The sequence below is a fragment of the Trachinotus anak genome, unplaced genomic scaffold, assembly GCF_046630095.1.
Source record: "Trachinotus anak isolate AG129_WGS33_773 ecotype Australia unplaced genomic scaffold, CSIRO_AGI_Tana_v1 ptg000012l, whole genome shotgun sequence".
Taxonomy (NCBI): Eukaryota; Metazoa; Chordata; class Actinopteri; order Carangiformes; family Carangidae; genus Trachinotus; species Trachinotus anak.
Genome location: NW_027273863.1, coordinates 23264008 through 23276222, shown reverse-complemented (window position 1 = coordinate 23276222; position 12215 = coordinate 23264008). Strand labels below are relative to the sequence as shown.

The window sequence follows — 12215 nt, the reverse complement described above, 5'->3', positions numbered from 1 at the left end:
ACACTATGAGGCTATTTTATACACAAGAAAATGTTGGGCTAAACATGTGGGACTCATTTGTTTCTCATTTGGTCTCATTTGTCTTTCAGTTAGGTCCTCCACTTAAAATCACATGTTATCAGCAACTGGTAATTATCTAATATTGGTAACACTTTACTTTAAAGCCCTTATTTCACATTTATAACCACTATATAAACGTTTAATAAATGGTTTATAACACACTATAATATAGTTTTAAGCAGATATAAGAACATTTTAAAGTGTTTATTAATGTACAGAATTTGCCAATGATTATAGCTTTCATAAGGACACATCATATATAATTTAGAGTTGATTAGTCGATCAATCGACAGGGTGATTGACAACTATTTTGATAATCAAATAATCATTTGGATTTTGGACTGTTAGTCAGACAAAACCGCTGAAGATGTCATCTTCAAGAAATTATGACTATAATCATAATTATCACTTTTTACTAGTACTACAGAATGCTTAATTAGTTAATAAACAAATAATCAGCAGATTAATTGATAATGAAAATAATCATTAGTTGCAGGATCTTTGTAACATGAACTAAAACCTTTCTGAAAATCAAAGCATAAAATATATGTGATTTTTATATTTTATTTACTTGAAATGACTTCCAGTGCCATCAGCACGATTTACCACTTTAGCTGAATAGGTTTTCTATTCCTCTCTCCCACACTTGACTATTATTAACTCTGTTTACCCTCTCAGAAGAACAAGAGACATGTTGTCAATCAGTAGCCTACATTATTAACACATTCACTCTTCAAAGGCACACATTATGTTGGACTGACTAGCTCAGATGTCTGATTATAAGAAGTAATCAATGTAGGTGTTGGAGTTGACAAAGCCAGATGAAAAAAACAGTATAAATAAAAATATAATTTTCATTTGTGTGACTTTGAGGACTTATATTAGAGTTGCAAACAAGCATATTGTGTTTACATTACCATAGCTGGGCAGGTCAAACTATAGAATCAGTTTAGGCTTTGTTTAGATTCTAGTTATAAACGATCAAACACGTCTGACTGCCATATCTTAATGCTGAAGCCAGTGCAGAAGAGCCTCAACATACGATTCCCCAAATGAGTGCTAGGGGCCGGCTTCAAAAACATGAAGGTGATGCTGATGGATGTGAGTTTGCACCTTTATAACAATAAAACTTAAAGGAAAAGAGAATACGTGGTAATTTTTTTATGGAGAGGAATCCTGATGTTTCATACAGAGTGTTTTCATACTGCTGACAACTGTGGCTGTTGTTAAATCCGTCTTTATGACAAGAAGTGCAGACCTCCCCTCTGTAAGCTCCTGAAGACGTAATCCACTGCAGTGTGCTGAACAGGACCCTGTGGCAAGCTCCATTCTGCAAGTAATATGTGCTGTTTGCAACTTGTCTAAATGACATGTTAATCATATACGACACCACCCTACCACCACAGGAGTCTATGAGCAAAATAACACTAATTTAATCTAATTTAAAACTAATTTGTAAATGATTTCCTATTTTGGGATTAAAGCTAAAAGTTGTGTGTGAGAGAGAGAGAGAGTGATACAACTTTAACAAGGGAGGAGTTTCTTACATAAAGGAGAGCAAAACTTTAAATTTAGACTGTTTTGGCCGAAGTGAATAAAGGAAGGAATTCTTTTTCACATAATGTGGTTTGCAGTGACTGGAGTGAAGGCTTCTCCTATACTGAAGTGTTTTTTTTCACAGTGACTTTCGCTTTATGAGGTGTCAAGGTGGCTAAGTGGAGATGCATCACATCACTACCTTATGTCAGTGAGTACCCTCTGCTCTCACTCATCTTTCTTCTCTGGTCTCTATCAATGTGTAAAGTATAAAGTTAGAAAGGCCTCATTTTAATCCTTTAAGAGCATTCTAGTGTGTTTGATGCACATTTCAAAACATATACTTCATCTTTCCAGTGGGAAAGGTAACACAAACCCAAGAGAAAAATAGAATAATTATTTCTTTATTACATGGATTAATATACAAAAGTTAATCTGGTCTACAGAGGATACAGGGAAGCATGACTAAGGCATACAGTATAAGGATTGCTGCAGGTAACTGGTAGTTTCAAAGTTGACTGTTATGCGTACAGTTAGTCTGTACAGATTTAGACTAGTAATTCATGCATTATTCTAGCAGTATGCACTTTTTTAGCCATGTCATACATTTGTTTAGAAAAACATAAAAAGGCACTTGTGTGGTGACACATAATACTTGTTGGAAATGGCAACATGTAACCGCTAATAAAATTTGTTTTCTCAATATGTCATTGTCTCTTGTATGGAGGTAGCGTCAGGCCAGACTCCATTGAAAAATCAGCTTTTTTTTGAGTTTTTCTCAATCTTGTGATAAAATTTGATATGCTGTGCTGTACATTTGGCTCATGAAGGAGCTCCTAATTCAGTTTCAGTTAATCACTGCCCTGCTTTTTTGCAGAAGATTGCAGTCATATGGTTGACATTTGCTTGTCGAGAAAGATCATTGGTGGATTATATGTGTGACACATTTACCCAAGAAAACCGCAGGATTAAAAACAAAGTTGGGCCAGATCACATTCTGGGAAGAATGTACTGTATGTTTTTTTTTCCAGTAAGCACAGCCACAATGATTGGTAGATTTTTGAATGGAGTTTGGTGTGTCTTTCCATACAGGGAACAGTACCTATTGGCAAAGTTAGACTATATTTGCATAATAAACTAAGCTTCAGTAACCCATAGAAGTGGATAAACTGTACATTTTCTAACTGACAAGTTACAAATGTAAACATGTTTTATACTATGGGAATGTGGAACTAGAATACTGTTAACACAGGAAAGCATGTTGTATCTATCAAAGTTAACTTTCACGTCTGTTTCAATCTTTCATCATACTGTAACGGTTTCAGCATTTAAAAAGTCAGTCAGAATTAATACTGTGGTCAATGTTTACAAAAGTGCTGTTATAAATGTCTTCAGTGGTCAAATCCAAAGGTACTGCTGCCAAAGAATCACTAGCAAATACAATTCATAATCTCATTTTACACAGTTGGGCTGAGGACCATCTCCATTGTTACCATTTTTTCCACTTTTTTGCAAGACCAAAATTCAGGATGATATTCCAATAGTTCTTTTAAAGTTTGGTCAGTATATACAACACAACCTTTTTGGAACTTTAACAGCTGCAGACATGTTAAGAGTAAAATAGATGCTGGTCTTTTCTCTTCTTATTGTTATGAATGAAAAAAAAACCAAAAAAAACTTATGTTTGGCAGTCTTTTACAGTCATTCCCTGTAGTGACATCTCAACACATTTTAGTATGTAGAAAACATCTTTAACAAATCACTATGTAAACAATTCTAGTATTGGTCACAGTGTCTCAACAGGGGGTGTCATACTACAATTACAATTTAGGCCTCTAAGCTGTTCATTCTGCAGCGTTACAGTTAAACCCTTATGCAGCAAATGTGTGTGAAAACACATGACAAAGTGGAATGTAAAGCCGCAGCATCTGAGCTATACAACTGAATGCTTGTCTAAAGTTCAATCTGAACAACCTCTTGTTCTATAGTGACACATACATGAGCACAAAAGCTCCACCAGAGGAAAAAGTGTACTCTTGGTAAAAATGAATATGAAAAAACTCTCATTTAAGGTGTGAAACTGAAGAGCCACAGTGCAATGAAAATCTACAGAGCCGTTGACTCTTGCAATGAGAATGTAGTTGCATCTACAATCAAAACCCAGCTGTAATGAGCACATCAGCCAGATGACCTGTTATTAATTTGTGCTTAATTTTATAGTTACCATAGATAGTGGGATAAAACTGCCTTTTTGTAATGAGCTTTTGTGTCACGCCACACAGACAGAAATCTTAATGCAATTCAGGCAAAACGCCACTTGAGGGGGACACGCTTACAGCTTTCTGCTTTGTAACCTCATCAGACTTGAAACTGCTACAATTAAATGAAATGAACGTCCACTGACCCATATAATACTGTTGGCAGGTTTTCTGTTTCATGTTGCAGGTGACCACATGTGCAAGCTAACATCTGTCTGTCCACCGTCTCGTCTGTCCCTGGAGTAAGACGCTGTGTGCATTGTGGACTTTGTGCTGTGCTGCGCTGGTGCGGTCCCTGGTGCTGAAGGAGGTGATCTCATCTGCCACTGCTGATACTAGCAGCATCTCCTGGTGGACAAAGCCGGCTGCCGGGTGAGTTTAAAGGACTCGTTGCTGTCGACCTCAGGATTTTCCAGGGGCGGAATCTGTTTACCTAAACACACACACAGCACCGGGTCATTTACAAAGCAGTCAAGCCATGTTTGACGTTAATATTTCCACTTATTTGGCAGTGCATTGTGATTACAACCAGTACTATCATACATTAAACAAACAAGGCCATGGTCAAGTCATTGTGTGAAACTGTGGGCATTGTTGAAAACTGCTATGAGCTACTGATGCGTCCTCTTTGAATTCTTCATGTCAGCCACTTTCAGCCCTTAATCTGTTTCCTTCTCTCCAACTCTCTGTGCTCACATGCACTATAATTTTATACAGCCGAATTTCCAATACAGCTGTTCTCATTTACCTGTTTTTCTGTTTCTGATGTCAGACAACAGAGCATGAATTGTAATAATGACCTAAACGCAGCCCATTAAGACTACATGTTAACTTCCAAGCAATTTCCAAGCTGCTGCTCTGCTCCTGCTAAAAAGCTGATTTTATCACTGCAACATCGTCCGATGCACTAAAAATACACTAAAATTTGTCTGCCTCACATTATTGCAGAAGTTAAAACCTCCACCCTCTGCTGAAAAATGTGTTTCAGCTATTGTTACATGACTTGGATGTTTGTGCAGAATGATGTGCTGAAGGGGAAACTGTCAAAAAAACATATCAGAACATTCAAGCGGGGTAATTTTGTATGTCTTAAAACATGTCTAGAGGGAAAGAGATTTTTAATAGAAACTTAGCATTACAAATTGTATGTGTGGGATTTAAAGGAGTGGGCATTAAGGAGGCAGAGAGTAAAGGCACTGCTGAGGTGCATTAAGGGAAATGTGGGATCCAGCATATTTAGGGCTTGACCCACACTAGAGGCAAAAGTCAGGACATGTTTCATAAACAGTACAAGTTATATTTAGTTGTATACAGGCCTGTTTCTTCAGTCGTTTCTTTGACTACATTTCCTCAGTTGCACAAATCTCTCTTTTCTCTCAGGCAATACACTGACACACATGATAGAGGCATAACATTAAGGCACGAAACCTACTGATTTTCTGGAAGAGCTCCTCAACGTTGACAGCATTTCTGGCACTAGTCTCGATGAAAATAGCTGCAATTGATTCAGCAAACTCCTTAGCTTCCTTCATAGGAACTTCCCTGCAAAAGAGAAGGACACTAAAGTTAGTGTGGAGTCCACAGTTAAAGGTTCCATGAAAAATCTCAATTTTCATCAGTGACTTTCATCCAGTCCATCTCTAACTAGTTTGCTCTGGATGACTGTTGGAGAAGATGATACATGAAGGAGGAGGAGGGGTCAAGGTGTTTATGAAAAGGTAAAACTGTACCAAAATGGTGCTGCTCCTGCCACTGCATGACAATTCATAAAGATTCTTGACACAAACTTTACAGATTCTCCTCATTGATATGAGCATGGGCAAGCAATCAGAACAGATGTGCCCAAATAGGAGCCAGGGTACAAATCCACTGCTGTGCTTTGATTAAATCAAAGATGATTGACTCAAAAAGATACAGGAAAATGATCTGGGTGTGTATTTGAGGTGTTAATTTAGATACTGCAGTCAAAAGCCTCCAACAGAATAAATAAGAAATGTTGGTTGAACTAAAACACTATGAAATGACATATATGTTTATGGTGTTTTTTTAACAGTGTTTTGTTGTTTGTTTGTTTTTTTTTTTCATTTTATTATTTCTGTATGGTCTGACTGTTGCTTTTGAACGTGTGTGTTTTATCAATATTGTGGAAAAAACTAATTGAACTTATATTTTCTTATTAATGAAACTTACGAGTTTGTACAGAACAAATTACAGCCAATGACAGAACAGTTACAGGCCAACAAATAAATGTACTCCTAAACCCTCAACTGATCTGTGCTACCAGCTGTGGTGCAGTCTTCTTATAGTCTCATTACCGATGTAGCTTGACATAAGCTACATAACCAAGAAGGTGACTTTATTGTTTTGTTTACAACAATGGGCCTTTGTCTTCTCTGCCCATCTGACCGCCATGGGGTCTAGAGCCTTCAGCCGTGTTGCCCTTCACCTCTGGAGTTCACTCCCACAAGACATCTGCAACATTATAATTATTTTCAAACCCCACCACAAAACACACCTCTTCTAGCTCACTTCTTCTGTTTAGCTCACTAGTGTTTATTCATACTTATTTTATACAATTATTTATTGTAATTTATTTTGTATAGTTGTATTTTATGCCTTGTTCTTGCATTTTATTGTTTACTGTGTGTTGTAAGGCGTCCTTCAGTGTCTTGAAAGGGGCCTATATATACATATATATATATAAATAAAATTCTTTTACAGCTAAGAAAAGAAAATTAGCCCACCTGATGTCTCCTAAATCATTCTTGTTTCCTGCTATGGCTACAACAATGTCCTCTGGACCATGTTCCTTCAGCTCCTTCACCCACTTCTTCAGTGTCTGGAAAGAGTCCTGAACAACAAGAACACATCATGGTCAATTCTGGGATAGGTACTTTATGAGAATGTGCCCCACATTTTCTTCAAGTGGTGTCACATATTCATTTCATTAGACGGAGTTTTTTTCAGACAAGTTTCCATTAACAGACCAGGAAAGAATGACATTTGTAGTCATGGAAGCAAAGCATCCTAGACCGATGGAAAAGTAATTGAATTTTAGATCAAGCCCTTAGTGTGAAACCAGCTTCTTCACTTACACACATTTAATACACCAGGAAGTAGCTGAACACATCAGCAGCTCCACTGGTGCAGTTAGGGGTGAAGGGCATTGCTCAAGAACACTTCAACAACAGTTGTTCATTATTCTTTTTGCCTTCTGGGATTCTGCCAACAGCTCTGAAGCTTTAAACCACTGACTACGTCACCACCCAATCCAACCAACCAACCCAAGTTTAATCGAGATGATGAGTGTTGTGTTATTCTTACCAGTTTAGTTATGTCATAGACAATGACAGCAGCGGCCGATCCTCGGTAGTACATAGGAGCTAATGAGTGAAACTATAAAAAGACAACATTGAACATATTGATAGCAGCTCACAAGATCAATTTATCACACCACATCTTATTTCAAAGCAAAGTCATAGCAGTATCACCCTGGGTACATTACAAAACTGACTTCAAAAACACTCCATGACCTTCATAACTAAACTAATCTTACATGTTAAACCATCTCACAGAACTAAAAATGTTGTGTTAACTCATAAGAAACTAACACAGTGTGCTGTAGTGTGAGGACACTGTGTCCATACATTCTTAAGTGATGAGCGGCTGATGGAAAAAAGCTACTTCCTCACACTTTCAACACAATCTGAAGGTTGTTCCAGTGTTTAGAAGGAAGACACAGACTCTTATCCTGCCCCATGGACACTACACATCACATTAACGTAAAATCTTCATTATCTGCACGTTAGTAAACCCTCCACATACTGCACCTATTGTTTATACTGTGAATATTTGCACATCCCTTAGTCAATATTTTCTATTTATCCATCCCCTTCATCTGAAACACTGTATAGTTCTTTAATACTTGTATTTCCTCTTACGTTGTATATTCTGACCATTATGCACCAAGGCAAATTCCCTGCATATGAAAACCTAGTTGGCAATAAACCTGATACCGATTCTGAAAAAGCAAAACAACAAACTGTGGTACATGTAATACTCAGTATACAAGAGTTTAGGCTACAGTACATTCAACATTTCTCACCATTTCTCACTCATTTTGATCTAGCAATCGGGTTAAAATTCTTTCTTTTTAAATGTATTTCCTATTGAAACTATTTTAAAACCTTTTTAATGTTTCAAGCTGACAAATCAGCCGACATCTGCTTCGTGCGGATGTGTCAGTGAATACGTCAGCTGATGTTTGCAATAAAGAAATGTCAAACTAGGTTCCAAATCGTGTAGAAAGTGCATCTCCATTACATACTTTGGCCACCAGAGAGCGCTACTCGTGGTCAAAAACTTCACACAGTGTCTTTATTTTGCCTTCTTCCAGAAATCATAATCACATCATCACTGTTGATCAGCTGCAGTGAGATCATACCCCTCACAGATAAAGAGAACTATGAACCCTGGTAACAGAGGTTTCAAGGTATCATTTTAACACACACGCAGGAAATACTTGTTGGTTTTTTCCATGCTGTAAGCAAGTCTGCCAAGCTTCAAGCACACACACCAACCACCCCACCCCCCATCGAATGAATCACAATGAAGACACCACGGTCCTGTGACCTTTGAACCCTGTGTGAATCATCCTGTTTCACGCCCGATGATAACTCCATGTCATGAGGACCCCTGACAGTGAAGCGATTGTGTCACTGTTAGCTTCCTGATGCGAAACGTAACAGAAAATTGACTTCGTTTTAAAAAACGTGACTCAGAGAGTCATGTGTGTAAACTTAAAGCTAAACAGTTTTTATGTAGATGAAGAACTTCTGTTGTGGAAGCACTCACCCTTTCCTGTCCGGCTGTATCCCAGATCAGAAATTTGTGTAATTCATTGCCACATGGCACTGTCTTGGTCAGGAATGACGCTCTGTGGATGATATAGTGCATTTTTACTTTTTGTTTTGTAAGCATGTTCTTTAAAAGACACAGGAAACAAGCCAGTGCAAGTCAGCAGCAGACCTATAACACTGAGAACAAAGACGTTTGTTTGTCTGCAAAGCGCTTTGAATCGCCCTGTGTCTGAACAGTCCATATAAATAAACTTGCCTTGCCTCGTTTGATCCTGCCCCCCCAGGGATACACAGACACTCTAGCTCAAACTAGACTGTTGGTGGGATTTACATTTACATTCATCCTCAGTTTCTGCATCATCTCAAAGCAAAATAATATAATAACTGTAAAAATCTACCTCAGCCTAATGTTTCCCTGTGAAGAATCTGATCCCAGATATGTTCCACATTTTGTAAACTCTACTGTAAGTGTTAAAGTTTGACATTTTTCTACAGTGCAGTACACTCATTTGTATTTGCAACATGTTTACTTTTTGCATAATACTGCTCCCTACAGGCCAGGGACTGATGTTATTTTGTGTTTACCCCTAAGGTTAAGCAAAACCAAGTAGGCATTAAATTACTGTAATGGTCACTGTTATAATTAGAAAGAAAAAAAAAAATCATAATTAGTTTAGTTAGTTAGTTTTAAATATCTGCCGATAGAGACATGAACAATTACATAAAATATATGTTTATGTATGTTTTTGGGCTAAATTAACTAAAGAAACTGAAACACATTCTCTTCTCTCCTGTAAAATGGGTTAATTATAATAATAAAATTCAGAAAGTCTGGAACAAATATACCTGCATGTGACTGATTCGTTTCCTGCTGTTATGGTCTGTCATGATTTGTACTGTGATGCTCTTACCCTATTGTGGGACTAATGTTGTGGTCAAAATGATCCTGAACGAACCGGCAAACAATACTGGATTTTCCAACTCCCGTGTCCTGAAAGCAGAGGGTTACACATGGTTAATAGCACACCAAACACACACGTAAACAGAGTCAGTGCTCACTATTGAACGCTACTGATTATGCAACCGTCTGGTCACATGCCAACCCCATCAGACAGGTTCCTGCTATTCCATGAATCCAGCAACAACTAGCCCTGTATTTATTGTCAATATAACTTATTTGTTCAAGACAACATCATTTATCTGTCACTGACAAAACAAGATTATTAACTTAAAAAAAAAAAAAAAAAGGTTAAGAGCTTTAAGGGCCTTTTTTGTCCTGTTTGGTTTTGTCACAAGACGACCCACACATATCACACAGACAAGTGAAGCGTGACGAGCACTGTCTGAGCATCTTGATTGTCTGCGGTTGCCATTGTGGCACTAAATGCATATTTCCTTATTATATGATTTCTCTGACACACCTCATTCATCAACAGCAGGATGTCTCGCAGCAGACTTGTGTTTCCATTTCAGCCAATTATTTCATCTCGATTTATATACGTTATACGTATATACGTTAACGTATACGTTATAAATATTGTTTAGATTAGACTGATCTTAATCTCCTTGCACTGTCCTATTGTTACCTATCATGTTTTATGTTGTATTCTTTTAACTTTGTGCAAATAAATAAAATAAAAAAGAAATAAAAAAGAAATCCCTTGTGGTAATTATTCTTAGAGACTTAAAGATTTCACACAAATAGATTAACCTCTTTTTTTTCTTATTGTAAATGTATATGTTCTGTAAGTAGGAGTATGTGTTTTCTTGCTCACACTCTGTAAAGAACTATTTCAAGTTTGTGACATACTTTTATTTATTTTTTTTTTCTTTTTGCTTGATTTCATGTTTTTTTTTTTGTGGTTATTATGACAGCTCTCATTCTGCCTGTATATAGTTAAAGCACAAATCTACAAGCAGGGGTTGGTGCACACTGTGTCAGTGGCCTGCGGCTGCATGCACAGGCCTGGTAAAACGTTATGCAGCTCGTACAAATTCCCAGTTCCCCTTTACCCCATTGATAAACTGCAAGTCTGCAGCCTGTCCGCCTGTGAGCACCTCTGCCACCATCTGCACAGAGAGCGTGTTTTGCTAACGCAGCAGGAACCCAACGGCTAACTATGACGTCATGGATGATAAACTGTCAGAGCCGTTGAAAAAATAAATAAATAAATTGGACAAAAAAAAACAAAAAAAAAAAAAACACACACACACACACACACACACAAGAGAGCAGATTTAGTCCGTTTAAAGATGGAAATTAGACGCAGACGATGAGGAAACATACCCAGGAAAACGACGGCTGCGCCCACCGGTCGATGGCGACGAGCTCTCAGTCAACGAGCCGTCGATTCAAAGTTTTCTAACCGAGAGCAACGCGCTGAGGAAAAGGCAGCTACAGCAAGTCGACTGGAGACGGCTAGCCTCTATTATTGTGCTGTTCACAGTGTTAAACGTGGTCGGTTAGTTAGTTGGTTACACTCGCAGCAGGCTACAGGAATTTTCCCCCAAAACGGATCAACAAAAACATCTGCAACTTACCCCTAAAAGGCAGACTTTGAGCTCCCTGATAGCCATGGTGAGTTGTTAAAGTTTTTAGATCATTATTTGTTAATGATTCAGTCAGTGTCTTTGTCTCGTCATGCTTGAAACTCTGATTTTTTTCCTCTTCTGGGGGAGAAGAGAAACCCAGCCCCTCACACGGACACACTGACCATCTTTCCGAAACGAGCGTCAGGCGATATTAGTAGCAAGCACAACATCCGGTGGCGACTTTCAAAATAAAACTCGCATTGCCCTCAACGCTGAATTCATAAAGGTGGAAATTACATTTGTTCAAGTACATATGCTACTTTATACTTATTAAGTACATTTCGGAGGGAAAATATACTTTTTACTGCATAACAGCTATAGTTACTTATAATTTTAAACTTATAGTTACTTTTCAAATTCGTATATATCATTTAGTAAAATCACATAGAATCAAATATCAATCACAGGACAATGAGTATTTTTACTTTGATATTTTAGGCACATTTTACTGATAATACTGTAATTTTACTTGAAATGAATTTGTATCATCAGTGTGTATTTACATTGATATACTGGCACTTAAGTGGAGGGTCTACATACTTCTTCCACCATTAATTAATGATATATAGTGGTTTGTGTTTTTGGAAAAGAAACATTTCAAGATGTAATTGTACAACACATTTTTGCTTTGGTTATAATCATTTTGTCTTGCAGAAACAAAACGCAACAAACATGCACCCAGTCATAAAAGTGTTCAAACCTATTACTTAAACGTGGGAGTACAACATCACCAAAAAAAAAACAACATAATAATAAAAATACTCCATAACATAGAAAGTCTTGCATTCAAAATTGTACTCAAGTAAAAATAGTTTGTATGTTAAGTACTTTCAGCAAAATGGGCTTAAAGTATCAAAAGTTATAATTTGTTACTGATGATGATTAAGATGATTATCAAGTATTTGAAAAT

General features: G+C 37.3%; 1 protein-coding gene across 1 annotated transcript; it reads right to left on the bottom strand.

The window, feature by feature from the left end:
* Positions 1–1984: 1984 nt before the first annotated feature.
* On the bottom strand, positions 1985–11435 carry rab31 (RAB31, member RAS oncogene family). Its single transcript, XM_071490795.1, has 7 exons — positions 11255–11435; positions 9625–9704; positions 8709–8790; positions 7179–7250; positions 6599–6705; positions 5287–5396; positions 1985–4287 (listed from the first exon to the last, which is right to left on the bottom strand). The coding sequence occupies exons 1-7, from the start codon at positions 11288–11290 to the stop codon at positions 4190–4192; spliced, it is 585 nt and encodes a 194-aa protein (XP_071346896.1). The 5' UTR covers positions 11291–11435; the 3' UTR covers positions 1985–4189.
* Positions 11436–12215: the final 780 nt, after the last annotated feature.

Bases quoted from the DNA above. Each gene is read 5' to 3' on its own strand.
- rab31 (XM_071490795.1), bottom strand. From the start codon at position 11,290: ATGGCTATCAGGGAGCTCAAAGTCTGCCTTTTAGGG. The intron at 9,705-11,254 runs GTAAGTTGCAGA...CTCTGCTTTCAG, and splicing joins TCAAAGTCTGCCTTTTAGGG to GACACGGGAGTTGGAAAATC. The intron at 4,288-5,286 runs GTAGGTTTCGTG...GTGTGTGTTTAG, and splicing joins GGAGCTCTTCCAGAAAATCA to GTAAACAGATTCCGCCCCTG.